Source organism: Mchenga conophoros, linkage group LG22 (assembly GCF_057382185.1).
Source record: "Mchenga conophoros isolate Kocher_MC1m ecotype Shallow Benthic linkage group LG22, M_conophoros_male_GT1.1, whole genome shotgun sequence".
NCBI lineage: Eukaryota > Metazoa > Chordata > Actinopteri > Cichliformes > Cichlidae > Mchenga > Mchenga conophoros.
Genome location: NC_140546.1, coordinates 30,895,930 through 30,916,719, shown reverse-complemented (window position 1 = coordinate 30,916,719; position 20,790 = coordinate 30,895,930). Strand labels below are relative to the sequence as shown.

The window sequence follows — 20,790 nt, the reverse complement described above, 5'->3', positions numbered from 1 at the left end:
CGCGCGGGCGCCATCTTGGTTCAGTGTTTGCTGTGATTCAAAAAGGGCCAGCAGCAGAGTTGGAGTGGTGTTTGCCCCTGCTTCCGAATAAACGGCACGGTCCGAGCCACAAATCGAGCGCCTGTGTCCGACTGGTCTCTCTGCGGTGCACCCCAATCCAACACAAACTGCTGTCAGACTCCATAATAAAGACTTTAACTGATCAAGCACACACATCCATACATATGCAATAATACTAAGTGCAATAATCCTTTCTGTCATCGTTGTATTTTTACTCAGTTGTATATAGTATTTGTATTTGTATTCTATTTTTATCTTATTGTATATTTATTTTATTTTATTCTACTGTATATAGTATTTTATTTTATTCTATTCTGTACAGTTGTGTACTGTATTTATTCTTATTGTATTCTAATTTTTGCCTCATAACTTTTGCACTGTCCACTTCCTGCTGTGACAAAACAAATTTCCCACGTGTGGGACTAATAAAGGTTATCTTATCTTATCTTATCTTATCTTATCTTAAAAACTAACACAACGCAGAGTCCGGGGTGTAGGGAGGCCCCTGCACTGGTTGGGTTACATGACAATGATGTACACTGTCTTGTTGGTATATATGCACAAGTCTAATAAACTTAAACCTACACCATCCTCCATATTCTGGTATTCTAAATCGTACTTAGCAGAAACCAAAAGACTGCTTGGTGGAGTTAACCTCCTAAACTATCTACAACACATGGTGGAAACCTGACATTAAGGCTACGTTCACACTGCAGGCGAAAGCGCATCAAATCCGATTTTTTTGACCCTATGCAACCCATATCCGATCATGGTATGACAGTGTGAACGGCACAAATCCGATATTTTCAAATCCGATCTGGGTCACTTTCGTATGTGGTACTGAATCCGAAACATATCCGATGTTCCAGAAAGCGACTGCTGTGTGAATGGTCAAGTCGCATTAAATCCGTCTTTTACGTCACTGACACAAGACAGACACCAATTATCAGCGCCAGAGAAGCGCCTGATAAGACATCGCGAACGCTTCCTGGCCATCCGGTGAAACTGCTGGGAAGACAACGTTGGAGAAACGTTAACATTTTATTTGGACTGCATAATCTGCAGATTCTGACAGAAATGTGCAACTATCATTTGAAGCACCGCTCCTCTAAAACAGCAATAAGGATAATTATTAGGTTATTTACATTATTATGTAAATAACAAAATAACTTATAGCAAAAATTGGGAAACGTAATGTCCGAAGTCAAACAATATTGTTTGCTCTGGGTCTAAACAGAGCGCGTTGTGTGTGACATCTTCTTTTGCGCATGCGGGCCGCTTTGAGCGTTCACACTAGAGCGCGTTTGCTGTTGCATTTTATTTGTAGTGTGAACGAGCAGACAAAAAAATTGGATTTGATCAAAAAATCGGAATTGAGCATTAAGACCTGCAGTGTGAACGTAGCCTTTGACAGAGAAGACTAAAGGTGAGAGAAGTAATATTAATATTTTCTCTCAATACATGATGATTCCGTTTTTACAGAACGGTTGGCAACTCTAATAACTAATTGTGAATAAAATAAATCAGTAATATCATAGCACCCGTCTAGCAGTATAAAAAATCCGTCATGCTAGCTGGTACGCAGTACGAGTTATTTTAACTGGGAGGAAATAAAAATGTGAAAATAAACTACAACTAAACTTGGTTTATATCTGACCCACTCAGACCAACTTCTCACCTGCCCCTCGGACCGGCCGCGCCTCATGTCTCTCCTCCTCCTGCCTCCCTTATCCCTGATCCACCTGCTGGCCTCCACCCCTTGCTAATGTTACTGAAACTGTGGAAGCTCCGCCATAGAAAACAACTGAGTTCTCTTTACACATCTGCCAACATCTGGCCAATCTGGCCACCACCTGTCATTGTTTATACCGTTACAAAAAACAAAGCAAAACGAAACGAAAAATCCCCATCTGCCCACCAGGCAAATGCCCAGTATGCCCCGTGGCCAGTCCAGCTATGCTCACGACTGCTAGTACTGCTCACTACTGAATTATACTGCTAATTGGGAATAAAATTGATGAACGCCAGAAAATAATTTGGATCATGTCTTTATGAGACGTAATATCATCACCTGAGCTCTGTAAAGCTATTTAAATATTGCTAGATTATTGTCCTCCCTTAACAAACATGCTACTTCTATCTATACAGAAACTTGGTGGCTTACTGTGTAAGTCACATTTATAAGGAAAAGATTCATAATCAGGGAAGATCATAATCGGGGTATGTCCACATTAATAAGTGACAGAGAGCGGAACTAACAGCCCTCCCGTTGTTCAATAAAAATGATTTAAATATAGCTCATCCGAGGGTTACTCACACTTTAACGATGGTATGGAAACCAAAGGATCCACAGAGAAAATGTGTTTTCTTAAATTGTGTAATCTGTAGTCTATGAGGCAATAAACCAGCTTTGTCCCGGTGTGACTGATTTCGAAATGGGTGGTTTCCAAACTCGAACATGGGTACGTGAGGAAATCCGCGCAAACTACACCTCTCCACACCTTTGTCAGAGATGACGGTATCACGTTCCCTGGTAGCAAACGAGTATGTCACGCTTGTTACCTGTGAGTGAAACGGTGAAAAAGCTCTCACCGATAGAGTCTACGCATCGTTTGTACGTGTATTATATGAAACTGAACCAGAAAGCAATTTCCTCGTAGATCGGGTAAGTCATTTATAAAAGTATCATATTTTACCAGATGATGCGGTAAAAACAGCTTAATCTTCGCTGATGTTATTTTCTTTATTATCTTATAAGTGAATAGAAATGAGACATGGCTAAGTGTCTTGTAATGTTGCTTTATATGACTTTCTAAACTATAACTTGTTACACTTTGCTGATTATATCACCACACACTCTGTCTGCAGATTGTTAATGTTTCCCAGTCAAACATCTAGAATGATTTCAAAATCAAAGGTGCTGGTTTTCCTGCTGTTTTTCACTGGTATTGGTGTGTATGTCAAAACGGGCTACCAATTGACTCATTATGCTGTGGACCAAAAGCTGTGTGCTTGCATAAAATGTTTATCAGAGGATAAGCAGTTGCTTCTGGATCGATCGAATAGAAGTGTTCAACCATTTTTGACTGCAAACATAAACCTCTCACAGAATGAATTCAACTGGTGGAAGGTAAGTAGTCACCAGGAAAGGATAACATTTTTACACACCTCCCTCCAGCTCATTTGGTCTAACAACAAAGTTTATTTGAAATGTCTGACAGGATTTGCAGGCTGAAAGCCGTAGCTTCAGAGTTTATGAAACAACAGTGGCCAACTTGTTTCAGATCTTCCCACAGAATCCAGATGTTATACAACCCAAATATGACCACTGCAGGACTTGTGCTGTGGTGGGTAATTCTGGTAATTTAAGGAGATCGCATTATGGACCGCTGATAGATTTACATGAAGTTGTCATAAGGTACTTTCTAAGCTAAAGCAATTTTTCTTTACCATTAAATTCAAATTCAAATTTTATTTGTCACGTACACAGTCATACACAGTACGATATGCAGTGAAATGCTTAGATATGCAGTGAAATGCTTAGATATGCAGTGAAATGCTTAGATATGCAGTGAAATGCTTAGATATGCAGTGAAATGCAGTGAAATATCCCCTCCTACACAAAAGATCCAAACTGATGTGAAATATATCCCTTTGTGCTGTTTAGAATGAACACTGGTATTACCAGAGGCTTTGAAAAAGACATTGGAAACAAGACAACTCATCATGTCATGTATCCAGAGAGTGCTGTGGATTTGGATGACAACACCCATTTTGTACTGTTTCCCTTTAAGATACAGGACTTTGAGTGGCTCATTAATGCCTCTACAACAGGATTTACTGGAAGGTGAGTTCTCTTTTTCAGGGCTACATGCACATGTATTTGACATTTATTTAACGAGACTCAGTGTCTCATTTACAAGAGACCTGTTTTAGACAACATAATTAAATGAAAATAATAAAATAGAAAAAATAAAATAGCAAAATCTGCCTCATTAAGATCAAATTCCCAGTGATGAAAATCAGCACTGGGACGTCTTTTAAATCTACAAGCAAAATCAGTTAAGCGAGAGAGCTCAAAGTCTTTCTGTAATGTATTCCACTAAGACAGACCTCAAATGATGGCACCTTCTTAATAAGCTCACTACAAACTGATTATCCTGAAATCATACTATGACTACATTTTTATGCAACATGCAGACAGATGAAGTGTCCTCATAACAACTCATCTTACTGTAGTTCATTTACGTATGCTTTTGTACTGTTCTTAGGATTGTGACTTAATATAAAGTAAAAATAAAAAAATTAAATAAAGACTCTTAATGCTTGTTGAAAAGTTATTTTATGTAAACCATTTTTAGGCAGTTGTGCAGCCACTAATTTGGGCACATGAAAATCATACAATCATTTTGTACTTTATTTTGTTTCAGATAAAATATTCTGATTTCATCTGAGCTTGCCCAGCTTTCTTCTTGGTCCCACCAATGCCACCCCATTAAAAGAAAAAATAACACTCTTAGGTTTAGATGTTACAGTCAGCATACACTACCTTCTTCTCTCCCAGCTGCTAAAATTACCGACACCTGCTACTAAGCAAAGTATCTCAAAAGATTTCCCCTAGATCGTCTTGCAGTACAGAATTTACATCAAATGCAAAAATAGAATGCCACTGCATGAATTCAACATGTATGCAGATTAAAAGGATTTGGCTGATGGATGTAGTGTGAGATGAAATAAGGTGAATTTCTGTATCAAACCATTACTCTGATCCTTCTCCATGTTCAAGACGGACCATGCCTTTTTTAGCTTTGTTTTTGTTAAACACCTACTTCATATTTTTCAATATCATGCTGTTTCCAACAGGTCATATATGCCAGTGAAATCAAAGATCAAAACTAACAAGGATTTGGTGAGTAGCGTCAATGGCAAAGCTTCCTGGTGGCAATGGTAATATTTAAAAATAAAAGCTGTTTAAAGGCTCATTCTAATTTCTAACAGGTCATGGTGGTAAATCCAGCTTTTATGAAATATGTACATGAGGTTTGGCTTGGAAATAAGGGACGTTATCCATCCACTGGCTTTATGGCTTTGATTCTTGCACTTCACATTTGTGATGAGGTAAGTACAAAGTTTTCAGTTTCTGAAGTGCCAGACGTACAAAATAAAATATGTTTTTCATTTTCATACAAGCTGGTCCATTTGAGTCTTTGCTAATTTGTTCTTTTGTTCTTATATTGCTCTCCTAAATAGATGTGCATTTCAAAAGTTCAAAATGTCTTTGGTGAAGATCAGAGCAGGTTTACCCACCAGTACCACTTGATTAAAAACTCTGGTTTAATCTGTGAATGGTTAAATTTCAGTTCACATGCCCTATGAAAGTGAAAGCTGTTGCAAGTATTTCTGATGTGTCCCCTTCTTAAATTGACTAGACTACAATCTAGAAGACATTCCTTCATGGAAAGCTTTTTAGCTAAACCTCTCAATAAGAGGTTTTGTCATTGTATACTCATGGTATAATCATAGTGTTTCCATTTAGTGCTCAGGTCGCTGTCCAACTGTTCATTTCATTTTTCAGCAGCCATTGTTTGGATTTTAGTTAAAAAAGGGACATTTTGTTCATGCATTTGTTTCCCATTCATTCATATGTTCATTTTTTGTCTTCCTAGGTTGATGTGTTTGGTTATGGCGCTGACAGTGATGGAAACTGGAGTCACTACTGGGAAATACTCACAAACAAAAGGTTAAGAACTGGAGTACATCCTGGAAATTATGAGTATAACATCATCCAGCAACTAGCTCAGCAACAAAAAATTAAGTTCTATGAAGGCCTAATGAAAAAAATGTGATTGAATGCCATACACTCAGTAAGGAAAGAACTGAAAGCCAAATGGATGTGTATCTACAACTATAGTAATTTCCTAACCCTCCTAACTTGACATTGATATTAGGAATCTTTAGGAAGGACTAGTAATCATGAAAGGTGTTACGTTAAAGAAGTCTTTGGATATGTGACATTTAAATTAGAATTCAACAAATTTGACTTTTAGACTAATGGATCACAAAAGTTTAAAGTTAGATATGTCATTATAGATGATGATACATAGAGGGTGCTCTTTTACGTCTTGCTGAAGCAGAAGAAACATGTAAAACATAACACATTGGGTTATGTGTAACTGTAAACCTACACACAGTCTCTTTTCTCCTGGGACTTATACTTCCAACAGGCAGTATTCCTTTCAAATTCATGGCTTACAAGAGAAGAAGAAGCTGTTTAGAACAAACAAAAATGTAAATATATAAAATCAGATAGAGTGGCTATGAATGTAATGACAAGAATGCAAAAGACAAATGATGAAAACCTGGAAAGCCAGATGCCTGGAAATCAAGGGGATAACATAGGGAGACAAACAACCAATCAAGCTAACATCCAGTTATCTTGAGTGGTTTAAAATAGCTAATTTTAAAATAACACTTCACCTAGAATCCACACAGTGACAAAGAGACCACAAGTCATCAACTGTCAGAATTTGAAAAGATTTAAAGATTATTTGTAGTTTACATCCACTACCTGGCCTTGTTACACAAAAGCTGACAAAATAATCAGTTTCCTGTGCTCAAGTAAAAGGCATATGAGCAAAATAATTTGTTTGTTGTTATGACCAGGGTAAAAAGATGAAACTGACATTTGCCAACTTTTAATTGTACTTTTGGATGCTGAACATTGGAATTATATGACAGTTGTTAAACAGGTCAGATTAACACGCTGTGAAATTGCTTCTTTTTAGAGAGTCCATCTAAGAATTCTTGCCATTGGTCTATGTTGAGTCAGTCTGTTTTTTTAAAGCAGAAAACCTGCAGAAACAGGTAATGGTAGTGTGATGATATTTTTGCTGAAAACTACCATGTACTTTTCTTCCAGTTTAGGACAGAAAATGATTGAAACAAGAAGCTAACAATGGAAAAAAAAACTATAACATAAAAAACACAATTGTGAGTTATTTTTCTGAATGACTGAAAATTTGGTTTAACCTTAGTGTACTTAAAGTTGTTATTGTGAGTTTCCCCATTCTATTTTGACAACAGGAAGAATCTGTTAGCTAGGTAGCAAAGTGAATCTGTAATTTACTTTAAAATGAAAAAAAAGAAAAAGGTTTGCTATTCCTTCCTATTATGTAAGGGATCATAATCTAGAGAACAGGAAACTACAGAACACAAAGTTGATTTCCTTTTCTGATATATCAGGCACACTGAAACAGTGCTATAATCAGAGTTAAACAACTACATCGCTTAATGAATGAATTGATCACTGAATGAATCTTTACAGTAATAGACTGAAAGGATTCGTGGTGATTGTTTTTTAAAATATATAATAATAATTTTTTTAAAAAACATTTTACACCTTTCCTTAGGTATTATCCCATAAGGGTATGGATAAAGTAAGCAGGTAATGTTTAGACCTTCCACTAGCTTTTTGAAGAACTAGTTGTCATTGGAAGATAAGAACACACACACACACACACACACACACACACACACACACACACACACACACACACACAGCTTGAAAATGTCAAACAAAATAACTCCTGTCAGTATTTTTTATTCTTTGCGAAACCAACCACCACCACACCAACTGCTAAAGGGATAACAGAAAAGATAAAACCTAGTAGACTGACAGCTAATCAAGCTGACCAAAAAAGAAAGTGCGATAAAGATGATAGCACTTAGGAGTTGAATGATCATGACTACTAACCCATTAAACGAAAAGCATTGTGCATTCAGTCATTTTCTAAGCAAAATCCTAGGTGGAACAAAAACAAAGTATCTCCTAAGAAAGAAAAGATGATGCAGCTCAGTACAGATGAAATTAAAGCCTTTGAGTGTGGTAAGGGCCATACCTTGGAGGGCCTGAGATGTTGCCAGAGGGGGTGGAGACATATAGACACAGACGAACAGGTACACACAGACACAAACGTTTCAACTTTGAAAGTTTGTTAAGTTAACATTTTATTTATTCCAACTGTTAGTTTGTTTAGTTTACTTTGGTTGAACTCCCCTTACTTACCTGTGTTCCAGGAGCAAAAGGAGGAAGTGCTGTCTCACTTCCTGTGTTTATAGGTTCCTATTTAGTTCTGATGTCTCAGGAAGAGACCAGGTGAGGGAGTAGGTGGGTGGGGTGGGGGGTGAGGGGGGTTGTAATTTAATAAAGTCAAGGGTTTTGTTTGCTTGAGAGTTATATGTGTTTTTGTAAAATGTAAGAGCTATATCTTAGAAGTGTGTTTTATTGCTGGTAAAGAGTAGCATCATAAGTAAATGATTATGATGGTAATGTTTAGTCTTCTCAATTGAATGGAATAGGCCATAGGAGAACATTGTATTTGGATAGCTTGAACTAGAACTAGTGATGGCCAAACGAAGCTTTCTGAAGCATTGAAGCTTGTGTTAAAAAACGGTTCATTAATCGAAGCGTTTTAAGATAGTCCTCTCTGGTGACATCTGGTGGCCAAAAATATGAAGAACGTCTTGAATGTAGAAATTAAAGTGTACTGCTTCATTATTATGACTGCCCACTTTACAGAGTGGACTACACAATTCTGTCTGATACTGGGCTAACCTTGTGTTGCTTTGAACATGTATTTTTTGGCTGTTTTTTTTCTATTTGTTTAATAAATACATTTGATCAATAAACTTCTTTTTAGTTAAACATGTACCATGGTGTGGTTGCTCTTTGCTTGCGGCTTCTTGATGTTGGTAAATACAATAGATGAAAAATACATGTATAATGTACAACACCTTCTGGAGGATGCATCTGTTGTGAGGTCCTGCCTATGTGTGCAATTAATCACTGGACAGCTGGACAGGTATGTTTATAGATAATATTGTATTAGGCCACTTTTCCTTCACATATTTTTCACCAGTGGGATCACTGAATTTGGCAATGTACTTTACAGTGAGCAGCAGCATGCTCGCATTTAAGTATATAATTGTTTGCAATGTAACAAAGATTACCCAACTTTTTTTAATGATCTGTAGACCTCTTGTCAAATTAATGACCCACCAATATGTTCCATTTATTTGTTTAGACACCAAATATTTAAATATTACAACTTTTTGGTCAGGGCTAGGGATAAGGTTAGGTTTAGGGCTGAAATACAGGGCTGGAACGTCTATTACCGCGGGAGCGTCATTGCACTGGATTCCAGCCATAACCCGCCGCGTACCATAAGAACGCCGAAGGTCTCCTTTCGCGTTCCTCAGGAACGCCGCGGGACGTGACAAAACGTCGACATGTTACGCCTCGGGAGTGAGAACGCTCTGGTTTTAACACACACACACACACACACACACACACACACACACACACACACACACATATATATATGTATATATGTATATATATATATATATATATATATATTAGGGGTGCAACGATATTCGTATCGATATTGAACCGTTCGATACAGTGCTTTCGGTTCGGTACGCATATGTATCGAACAATACAACATTTGTAATTTATTTTATCAATTTTCCTTCTGACGATGCTGTCTGTGTTGAGCGCTCAGTGAATCTGTGTTCGACTACTCCGCCTAGGCTGCACTGTCGAGCGCAGATCCACTGAGCGCTCAACACAGACAGCATAGTCAGAGGGAAGAGCGCAGGGCAAGCTAGCGAGACAGAAGTTAAGCTCTCCTTGCAACAGGCAAATTGACCCTCATTCAGATCTGGCGTTTGGAATTATTTTGGTTTTCATGTGACGTATGACCCTGAAGGTAAGCGAGTCATGGACTAAAGTAAAACAGTATGTTGGATGTGCCATGCAATGCTCAATTACATTGGTGTGAACTAGTGTGTTAGCGCAGTTAGCTCGTTAACGTGTTGGCCGTCTAGCCCCATGCACGGAGTGATCGGCGGTAGCTCGTTAACGGAGATTTGCCGTGTTGTGGCGTTAAGGTAATTTCAACGAGATTAACCTGAAAGCACTAGCGGGAACACAACGAATATGACTGCACATTTACGCCGACATCATCGTAGTGCAAAGACAAGTGGAAGCAGACAAAAAAAAGCAAGCATGCTACTAACTTTAGCCGAGTCATTTAGACAGCTGTTAGCACATGATTCTCCTTATGCTGCTGAGAATATAGCCCAGAAGAAGCGGATAGTATAGCTTTTATTTTGGAAAGAGACATTTCTCTGTAATAAACTCTCTTTTCCAAAGATGAGTGATTCCTCAATCAGATACAGGGCTTGCAATATCGCTAGCCCGGCGTCCCGGAGCTAGCGATTTTTTCAGTCGGGCTACCAAAATCTATCTCTTCCCTGCCCGTCGGGCTATTGTAGGAAAAATATATGTCAATGCTTTTGCATTCTTTCAGAAATGTAGCTGGGTAATTATGTCATTGGCATTGGTGAGCCACTGTCAATATGTGACATATTGTAATCGCGTTTGAATTTGCGCTTGTTTTTTTGCTTTCACTTTGCAATCGTGCGAACTGTGTATAGAGAGCGACAGCACTGATCTGTGAGTGATGATAATTTGCGCACCATTTCCTCTGACATCGTCTTATTAATCGTTAGCTTACTATGCAAACATGACAAGTGAAATCTCCCGCAGCAAGCTTAAACATGTGAGAGGTTGATCGTGCAGAGAATCGCTGAGCTTATGTGAGTGAGTGTGTAAAAGCATTTCAGTTCTGCTGAGCCAAATAAGACAGGTCAGGGTGAAGAAGTGACAGCCAAAGAAAAGCTTACCACAAAACGGAGAAGTTAAGACAAATCAGACTATGAGGCAAATAGAAAGTGCAGCTTTATGGTTTCATGGACAAAAGAATTTCTGTGGCTGCAATATGACGAGCTAAATAACCAGGGGTGCACATAAGTGGTCCGCAGGTGCGCATTCGCTGTCAAAATAAAAAACACGCACAAGGGTTAGGGTTAAATTCAAAAACTGTACTTTTGAGTTAAAATATATATTTATAATTTTAATAAATGACAAATTAAAAATGCATGAACATTTTTTTGTATCGAAAAAATATCGAACCGTGACACCAAAGTATCGAACCGAACCGAACCGTGAATTTTGTGTATCGTTGCACCCCTAATATATATATATATATATATATATATATATATATATATATATATATATATATATATATATATATATATATATGTCTCCCCAGTATGAACTCAAAAACCACAATAAAGGCATTTGTGAGGTAAACTGGTAATATTTAGACTTGCCATTTGCCTTTTGAAGAAGTGCTTGTATTTGGCTTTTTCATGGAAGTTCTTGGCCAGATAACAACAACATAATACATAACAGTAAAAGGTCTGAGTCAGAAGAGGCAAACTAATGTCTGACCAAAGACTGCTGGCCTGAAAGAGCAGGCTACAGTTTTTCCCTTTTTATGGGACATTGGCAAACACTGGACAGCCTCTTTTGAGCTCATCCTTCATCCAACCAAGGTTCACGAAACTCAAGAGATTCACATCTAGAACAAATAAAAAGGATTAGGCTTAAAACCAGACAACCAATTAGTCATTTAACTGATTAATGGTTGAGACATTTCTGTGTGATTGCATTTGTAACAACTGAATAAGTGTTGATTAATCATTGCTGTTAGTTTTTTTTTTTTTTTTTTTTTTTTTGCTGGAGCACCACACAGCCCTTGGATCGGTTGAAGATGGTTTTGTTTTGGAGGCTGCAGACTCTTGTACTGGAAATTTCTTTAGTTTATGTATTAATTAAATCACTTTAGTAATAGTAGTAACACTTTTGTACTCAGTATAGAAAGCTCACTCTTGGCATCAGTTGTATGCATGTGGAATGTGATCAAAAGTGGGGTCCAAGTTTTATTGCACCTTCACAGCAGACTCATTTTCCTCTTGAGGGCTCTGGACATCCTGTTGCAGATGAGATGACGGTTGGTCGGAACTGTTCCTAGACTGAAGAGATAAGGATCTGTTAATAATTGATCTGCTGTGAAACGTTCTTTGTTTGGGAAGTATAAAGGGATCAGGGTGATGTCTTTCACTTAGAAAAACGGGTTAGGTGTGTGATCTGAACATTTTTCTCCACTGCAGTGTTTTTCTTTTCTTTTTTAAATAAACCTCACTTCAAAAGCCATGCATGCCTGTTGTTTGCAGTTTTATTCAATATTTTCCATAACACTCTCAACACTGAATATCCAGCAATGACGAGCTCACCTGAAACTTCACACCTTGGCTCATGTGATTAGGTAGAGCACATGTGTCAAACTCATGGCCCGCAGGCCACATCCAGCCCGGCGTACATTTATATCCGTACCTCTTGATGGATCTCAAGAAGAAAAGAAGAAGCTGTTGAAGGAGTGTATGGTGAAAAACAATTATATCCTTTCTCCTAACACTCACTCATCCCTTACTCAGGAGAAGCTAAGATGAAGCAGCATTAGCTTAATGAAAAGCACTCACTGAGACACAGATGCATAAACAGTCACCAGAGACAGTGAAAATATTTCACACCACATAACAAGATATATTACACTTTACAAAGCTCTTTAAAAAAAAATCTGTTCTTCACGTGAGCAAATAAGTAAAATCGTCTGTGTGCCAACAGATAATCCAGTTTTCCCACTTAGACAGAACCATCAATGCTGTTTGAAGTCAGACGTCCTTCATCTTCCATCCATTCTCTTTTGTTGCGTTTGAACTGGAGCCTATCTCAGCGGTCACAGGTCAAAACGCTCAGGTCACCACTTTGTCACAGATACTTGTGAAAGGCGCTATGGAAAGATAAAACTGATATTACTTTTGAAATGACCAAATATATTGAGTCATTATATTTGTATTGTTTGTAATTAAATGATCTGAAAAAACTGCACCTTAATAAAATTTGATCTGAGAAACCTTAGGTTAAACGATTCGGAGGAAGTAAAACTATCATTTCGTTAGTTGACTCAGAGCAAGTAGAAACGCATAACGGAACGACAAACATTCCGAACACGCCCTTAGAGTCAAACAATGAAGACACATGAACAGTGGCGGTCCTAGCCTGTTTGGCGCCCTGGGCGAACACTCCCTGTGGCAAAAGTTATGCGAGATCCCGAGTTTGTTTTGCGAGATCTCGCAAAAGTCCTTCTTAATTTTTTTCTTAATTTTTTTTTCTCCCATGTCCCTTGCGGGGCTCCGTATTTTTCTAAACTGAGTACCTGATGGCTTTGAACTTTTCTTGTCCATCTTCCATTGGTTTTAATTTTGCACTCCAGTAACCATCCCTCAACCCGAGGATCACCACAACATAATCTAACACAGCGGTCTCCAACCTTTTTTGCGCCACGAACCGGTTTATGCCCGACAATATTTTCATGGACCGGCCTTTAAGGTGTCGCGGATAAATACTACAAAATAAAACTAGTACCGGTATCGAAAAAAAGAAGATTTATTCATAACACACATGAAAAGACCCAGGAAAACTGAGTTAACGATAAAAATGATGACAAAATAACGCTGAAAACTGATAACAACCCTGAAAACCATACATTTCACACCTGAGCCTCAACTTTCTCAAACGATTCACGGACCGGTACCGGTCCGAGGCCCGGGGGTTGGGGACCGCTGATCTAACACCATAATCTACACCTTAGTTCATAGATTCACTTTGTCTAGGGTGCATTTCTGAGATTTCACACAACCCAGGATTCAAATCATGAATACATAATGGTATTGGATTTACAACATTATAAATGAAATGTGCTCTATTTGGAAGCAGCAGGCCCCCCCTCCCCTTTTGACAGGTTGTGTGCGAGACTTTAAATCAGGGGTAGGCAACCTTTCTGATGACGAGTGCCATTTAAAATTTCCTCAGAAGTCACTGTGCCATATGATTGCATTAGCAATAAATCTAATAACGCTCTATATGAACAGTTACACGCAGGGGGTTGGGAAGCGCATCTGTAACCGAAAGGTTACAGATGGTTCGGTCCGGAAGGTCGCCGGTTCGATACCCGTACTCTCTGTCCTGGTCGTTGTGTCCTTGGGCAAGACACTTCACCTACCGCCTACTGGTGTTGGCCAGAGGGGCCGATGGCGCGATATGGCAGCCTCACTTCTGTCAGTCTGCCCCAGGGCAGCTGTGGCTACAACCGTAGCTTGCCTCCACCAGTGAGTGAATGAATAGTGGTATTATAAAGCGCTTTGGCTGCCTTGAAAAGCGCTATATAAATCCAATCCATTATATCTGACCCAGATAGACTGCAGGTCATAACTTCTTACCTGAAGTTCAGTTCACCTGACACTCGGAACGGCGGCTGCCTCGGGTCTCTTCTCCTGCCTCCCCTTTCTCTCATCCACCTGCTGGCATCCACCACTTATTAATATTACTGAATCTGTGGAAGCTTAGCCACCACCAAACAACTGAGTTCGTTTTTTACACACCGACCAGCATCTGGCCAATCCACCACTTTCATTATATACCATTACCAAAAAAAAAAAAATCATCGGCCACCGACCAAAATAATGCCCAATGGCCAGTCCAGCTATGGTCGTGCCATCACTTAACCCTTCGCGTGCCAACTATGGCACGGGTGCCCAGTGTTGCCGACCCCTGCTTTAAATCATCAAACTGTAAATTTTAAATTGTTATTGATCCCTTTACCCCTAGTCCTAAAGTGTATATTTATTTTCTTACTCTTCTTATATATATTGTTTGTTTACTTGCACTGCTGTAACTGGAGCCTCATTGTCTCATGTCTCTATATACTGGACTGTATGTAGCGGAGATGACAATATAGTTTACTTTGACTTCAGCAGCGAGCAGGTGCACCGAGGGCTCTCGCGCTCACTTTTCGTGTATAGAATTTCGAAAAAACATTGGTGCAAATTATACGTCTGTATCATAATGTCTGGTGTTTTCGTTTTTGTTGGTTTGTTTTTATTTTGTTTTATTTTGCGAGTTGGTTTTTAGATGCCGCTCCAGCCGGTCAGAGAATCCCCCGCCACCACGCCCTCTCCTCTCTGCGCCGCAAGCAGCATGCGCACCTCGCAAACCAAGGGCGCCCTTACTCCCAGCAAATGGGCGATAGAAAACAGATCGGGGCCTATGCCATTCCCAATATGCGCTGGCATGACGTCGGGGCAGCATGAGTACGAGCATTTTTTTTTTTTGCCGATGCCCGTGATGCCGCCCCCCACCACGATGCCGCCCCGGGCAATCGCTACTGCACATGACTGTAAAAAGGATATAAAAAGGATGATCTTCACTTAGCAAACAAATATTTCCAATGGCCAGTGATTCCATAAGCCAATGATAATCAAATGAGAATCGATAAAGATAATCAATAGGGAATCAAATTGCTGATATTGATATGCAAGAACAGCCCTTACTTGTCAAAGCATGGACTCCACTAGACCCCTGAAAGAGTGCTGCAGTATCTGACACAAAGATGTTAGTAACAGATAGATAGTAGGTCCTGTGAGGTGTGAGCTGGGGGCTTCATGGATCTGACTTGCTTGTCCAGCATATTCATTGGCCCTTATCACACACACTCAAATCCTTACACTTGCCCATTTTTCCTGCTTTTAACAAATCAGTGGAGGATAAAATGTTCACTTGGTCCCTAATGTATCTATGTATGTATGTAAACATGGTATACCCTTCACTATTCCCACTTGTCTGAAGGCCTCCACCATTATTCCCATCCCCCAAAAGACTGGAATAGACAGCCTCAATGACTAAAGACCCATAGCCCTCACACCTATAGTCAAATTCAAATTCAAATTTTATTTGTCACACACACAACCATACACAGTATGACATGACGTGAAATGCTTGTAGCTGTGCAATGTAGTGCCCGACCATTAAATGACAGTGGTTTTACAGTATTTACAAATTTACAGGTTATACAAAATTTACAGATTTAACTTAGAAATTTACAGTAAAAAAATGTGCAAATAGCAGAAAGAGATTATAAATTATAGGAAGTGTGCATGAAGAAAAACCAGAGTGCGTGTGGTTATGTGATGTGTGTGAGAGTCCAGTCCTACACCTGGTTCAGGGCCCGAATAGCCTGGGGGAAGAAGCTCCTCCTCATTCTCTCTGTTTTGGCCTTAAGGGAGCGGAAGCGCTTCCCAGACTTTAACAGTGAGAAGAGTCCATTGTTGGGATGGGAGAGGTCCATCATAATCTTCCTAGCTTTGGTCGTGCACCGCTTGGTGTAGATGGACAGCAGGTCAGGGAGCTCTGATTGAATGATGCGTTCGGCTGAGCGCACCACTCTTTGCAGATCTCGTCTGTCCTGCTTGGTGCTGTTCCCAAACCAGGTGCAGATGTTTCCCGTCAGGATGCTCTCGATTTTGCAGGAGTAAAAGTTCTTGAGCACCTTCAGTGGCAGATGGAAGTCTCTAAGTCTTCTGAGGAAGAAAAGACGCTGACGGGCTTTCTTAACCAGGGTGTTGATGTGACAGGACCATGACAGGTCCTGAGTGATGTGGACATCCAGCTATCGGAAACTGTCCACTCTCTCCACTGGCGTGCCACTGATGATGAGGGGCTTGTAAGTCCTCGGCTGCTTTGTAGTGAAGTCCACGATCAGCTTCTTAGTCTTGCTGACGTTTAGGAGGAGGTTATTCTCCTGGCACCAGGTCTCCAGGTTCCTAATCTCCTCCAGGTAGGCCGTCTCGATATTGTCGGAGATCAGGCCCACAACAACAGTGTCGTCAGCAAACTTGACAATGGAGGTGGTGTCTGATGTGGCTACACAGTCATAAGTGTACAGTGAGTACAGCAAGGTGCTTAAAACACAGCCCTGAGGCGCTCCAGTGCTGAGTGAGATGGAGGGGGAGACAGTGATGGACTGTTTGAAGCACGTTGGAGGGAGAGCCAGGGAGAGGTTGAAGATCTCCGTGAACACCGGTGCTAGCTGGTCAGCACAGGCTCTCAGGACCCGGCCAGGGGTTGCATCTGGTCCTGCTGCCTTCCTGGTGTTCACCCTCCTGAAGGTGTTCCTCAAGGCATGCTCTGTGATGATGAATGCATTGTCTTCACTGGTGCACTCCGAGCGTGCGCAGCCATTTGTTGTTTTAATTGCCGCAGCGTCGAAGCGAGCATAAAACGTTCATCAGCCAGTGAAGCGTTGGCATTCATCATTGACGAGGCTGGTCGTTTATAGTCCTTTATTGTCTGCAGTCCTTTCCACAGGCTCCTAGAGTCGCACTGTCGTAGCTGTGACTCTAGTTTTTCCCCGTAGCTCCGCTTTGCCTTTCTGACGCACTGCGCACGTTGTAAGACGCAGCCTTGTATAGGTCCATATTACCGGAGACGAGCCCTTCATTGTAGGCAGCAGATCTCAGAGCGTCGCGGATGTTTTTATCCACCCACGGTTTCTGGTTGGGAAACGTTCGGTTGATAGATCTTTCTGCTGTGTCGTCCGCTAGTTTCCCGATGAATCCCACAACCGCTTCCGTAAACATGTTGATGTCATCAGAGCTGCGCCGAAACATGTCCCAGTCTGCGTCATCCAGTGCGTCATCCAGTGCGTCCTGCAGCGCGGTCACTGATTGGTCCGTTCAGCGAGCAACCTCCCTACTAATTGGTGGTTGCTGCTTTAGCCTTTGTTTGTAAGCAGGCATGAGGAAGATGGTGGCATGGTCCGATTTTCCAAATGCCGGCCTTGTAACAGTTCTTGAACGGGGTGTAGCAGTGGTCTAATGTCCTAGTGCCCCGGGTGGGGCAGTTGATGTGCTAGCGAAGGTTGTGAAGTGTGAGTTTGAGATTTACTCTGTTAAAATCTCCCATAACAATGAGTGCGGCATCTTGGTGAAGTGTTTGTTGATGTGTGAGAGCCTCATGTAGCTCACATAAGGCAGTGTCCGAGTCCGCGTGAGGCGGAATGTAAACAGTGCAGGCAATGACCGCAGTGAATTCCCGAGGGACATAGAAAGGATGACATTTAACGATCAAAAGTTCCAGATTGGGCGAGCAAGAGCGTGTGAGTGGGGAGATATTTGTGCTGTCGCACCATCTGTTGTTCACCATCAAACACACTCCACTTGTATGAAGCCCGGGAGGCGGCGCAAGCTCGGGAACTGTCGGACTGGGTCCTGCAGCAACAAACTACAGCCACCCTGGAGCAGCCGCGTCTGCCTCGCCTATCGGATGCGGTTTTTCCAGGCCCGTCGGAGCCCTCTGCGGGGAGGAAACGCCGATCGCGCCGTGGTCGCGCCACCCCACAGCCGGACGTTCGGACTTCTAATTCGCCGGCTGTGGTGAGTGAGGACTCTGTGTCTTTTCCAGACAACGTGACTGTTCATTCAGGGGCTGTGTTTTGTGTGGCGGATGTCAACGCGAGCTGCGTATCGCCTGCGCAGCTACTCCCAGCTCAGTTAGCTCTCCCGCAGCTACTCCCAGCTCAGTTAGCTCCCTCGCAGCCACCCTCAGTTCAGTTAGCTCCCTCGCAGCCACCCTCAGTTCAGTTAGCTCCCTCGCAGCCACCCTCAGTTCAGTTAGCTCCCTCGTAGCCACCCTCAGTTCAGTTAGCTCCCTCGCAGCCACCCTCAGTTCAGTTAGCTCCCTCGCAGCCACCCTCAGTTCAGTTAGCTCCCTCGCAGCCACCCTCAGCTCAGTTTCCAGTGTCCCCCTCAGCTCAGTTTCCAGTGTCCCCCTCAGCTCAGTTTCCAGTGTCCCCCTCAGCTCAGTTTCCAGTGTCCCCCTCAGCGCAGGCCCCAGTGTCCCCCGTAGCGCAGGCCCCAGTAGCTCCAGTGCCGCCTGTAGCGCAGGCCCCAGTAGCTCCAGTGCCGCCTGTAGCGCAGGCGCTCCGGCCTTTGTCTCGTGTCTCCGCTGGAGGGTCCGAGGGACCGCTCCGGCCTTTGTTTCCTGTTTCCGCTGGAGGGCCCGAGGAGCCCGTCCAGCCTCCTGCTTCGTCAGCTGGAGGGCCCGAGGAGCCCGTCCAGCCAGCAACAGCTGCAGCCTCATCGCCAGCTGCAGCCTCATCATCATCATCAGCCTCGTCTGGTCCAGCCTCGGAGCCTTCAGCCTCGTCTGGTCCAGCTTCATCCGAGTCTTCATCCTCGTCTGGTCCAGCTTCATCCGAGTCTTCAGCCTCGCCTGGTCCAGCTTCAGAGTCTTCATCCTCGCCTGGTCCAGCTTCATCCGAGTCTTCATCCTCGCCTGGTCCAGCTTCATCCAAGTCTTCATCCTCGCCTGGTCCAGCTTCATCCGAGTCTTCAGCCTCGCCTGGTCCAGCTTCATCCGAGTCTTCGTCGTCGCCTGGTCCAGCTTCAGCCTGTGCTTCGCCTGGTCCGGCCTCATCAGAGTCTTCATCCTCGTCTGGTCCGGCCTCATCAGAGTCTTCATCCTCGTCTGGTCCGGCCTCTGCTTCTGCTACGCCTGGTCCGGCCTCTGCTTCTGCTACACCTGGTCCTGCGGCTGTTATGCCGCCGCCCAAGCCTCGTTCTGCACCTCGATATCGCCGGCCATTTTCCGGGCCACCTGCTGGACGTCACCGCCGTCGGGGTCGGCCCCCTGAACTGCTCCGTGGTCTCCTTCGTCGCCGCCGCTGCCTTCCGCACGGCCGGCCCCTGGACCGCCATCGCCTGAGTGGCCGCCGTTGCCTTCCGCACGGCCGGCCCCCGGACCGCCGTCGCCTGAGTGGCCGCCGTTGCCGTCCGCACAGCCGGCCTCCCGAACTGTATCCACGTCGCCGCCGTTGCCGTCCGCACGGTTGGCCCCCTGAACTCTTCTGTTTTGGACTCCTGTGCTGCCGGCCCCCTGGACCTTTCTGTTTTGGACTCCGTTTTTCTTGGGCTGTGGTGTGTTTCGTTTCATTGGTTTTCTTGGGTTGGGTCTCGTGTTTTGTTTTTCCTTTTTGTCTTTTGGCCTTCTGGTGCTCCTGTTTTGTTTTGCCTCGAGCCCTCCGTCCTGGACCCCCGCCGCCCGCCCTGGTCGGGTTGTTTTCTGTTTTTTCTGGCTGTTTTTCTTGTTGGGCTGTCTGGAGCCAGCCTTTGGGGGGGGGGGGGGGGGGGGGGGGTACTGTCATGGTCCTGGGCCACGTTGGCCCAGTATTCTTGGTTCCTTGTATTTTCACTCCTTATTTAGGCCATGTTTTCTGAGGTGTCCTGTTGTGGTGTTCCCTAAGTGTTTTCCCTTTGTGACTCTTACCCCCTTTGTGCCCCTCTGTGTATTTATGAGCTCTCGTCTCTCTTTGTGTTTAGTCCATGTTTCCCCCAGCCTGTTATGTCTGTGTTCTCCCCGTGCTCTCTCTCCTCCTGTCTGAACCTCTGTGTACTTCCTGTTTTACTTTGACAGTCTCTCGTCAGTATGCGTCATGTTGTGTTCACTCCTGCCCTGTCTCGTTATGTTTATCAGTGTCACCTGTGTTCCCCACCTGTGTGTAATCTCCCTGTGTTCTCTGAGTGTATTTAAGTTGTGTCTTCTGTCATGGTAGTTGCTGGTTCGTCTGTGTTATTTCCCTTCCACCCTTCTGTGTTGATTCTCTGGTCATTCTCCCTGCATGTCACGTTTGTATTCCGGTTAGTGTTTTATTTAGTTTTCCCAGTTTAGAGTTTTCACCGCTTTGTTCCTCGCCACCCTGTCTGTTGTACCTTTTAGTTGCAAATAAACTCACCCTCCACTTCAGCAGCCTGCAGTTGGATCCATTATTATTCACACGGCTTGCCCCGGCAAACCGTGACATGTATATATATCTCCTATTTGCGATTCATCCCCGCTGTCAACTATGAATATTTCATTCTGGC

The 20,790-nt window shown here is 42.8% G+C and overlaps 2 protein-coding genes across 2 annotated transcripts; both read left to right on the top strand.

Annotated features, from left to right (window-relative positions):
- Nucleotides 1-2,929: 2,929 nt before the first annotated feature.
- LOC146549718 (CMP-N-acetylneuraminate-beta-galactosamide-alpha-2,3-sialyltransferase 1-like) lies at nt 2,930-5,906 on the top strand. The gene is made up of 6 exons (XM_085261967.1): nt 2,930-3,190; nt 3,282-3,478; nt 3,728-3,907; nt 4,924-4,969; nt 5,059-5,178; nt 5,727-5,906. The coding sequence occupies exons 1-6, from the start codon at nt 2,936-2,938 to the stop codon at nt 5,904-5,906; spliced, it is 978 nt and encodes a 325-aa protein (XP_085118093.1). The 5' UTR covers nt 2,930-2,935.
- Nucleotides 5,907-18,091: 12,185 nt separating this feature from the next.
- Nucleotides 18,092-19,633, top strand: LOC146549717 (uncharacterized). Its single transcript, XM_085261704.1, has 4 exons — nt 18,092-18,303; nt 18,353-18,449; nt 18,881-18,996; nt 19,159-19,633. Exons 1-4 carry the CDS (start codon nt 18,092-18,094, stop codon nt 19,631-19,633), a joined length of 900 nt encoding a protein of 299 aa, XP_085117830.1.
- Nucleotides 19,634-20,790: the final 1,157 nt, after the last annotated feature.

What these genes read in the sequence shown, in the direction of transcription:
- LOC146549718 (XM_085261967.1), top strand. Translation starts at nt 2,936, where the DNA reads ATGTTTCCCAGTCAAACATCTAGAATGATTTCAAAATCAAAGGTGCTG. An exon ending in ACAACAGGATTTACTGGAAG is followed by an intron (nt 3,908 to 4,923) that starts GTGAGTTCTCTT and finishes TGTTTCCAACAG; the next exon opens with GTCATATATGCCAGTGAAAT. An exon ending in CACTTCACATTTGTGATGAG is followed by an intron (nt 5,179 to 5,726) that starts GTAAGTACAAAG and finishes TTGTCTTCCTAG; the next exon opens with GTTGATGTGTTTGGTTATGG.
- LOC146549717 (XM_085261704.1), top strand. Translation starts at nt 18,092, where the DNA reads ATGAAGCCCGGGAGGCGGCGCAAGCTCGGGAACTGTCGGACTGGGTCC. An exon ending in CTTCTAATTCGCCGGCTGTG is followed by an intron (nt 18,304 to 18,352) that starts GTGAGTGAGGAC and finishes CTGTTCATTCAG; the next exon opens with GGGCTGTGTTTTGTGTGGCG. An exon ending in AGCCCGTCCAGCCAGCAACA is followed by an intron (nt 18,997 to 19,158) that starts GCTGCAGCCTCA and finishes CCAGCTTCAGAG; the next exon opens with TCTTCATCCTCGCCTGGTCC.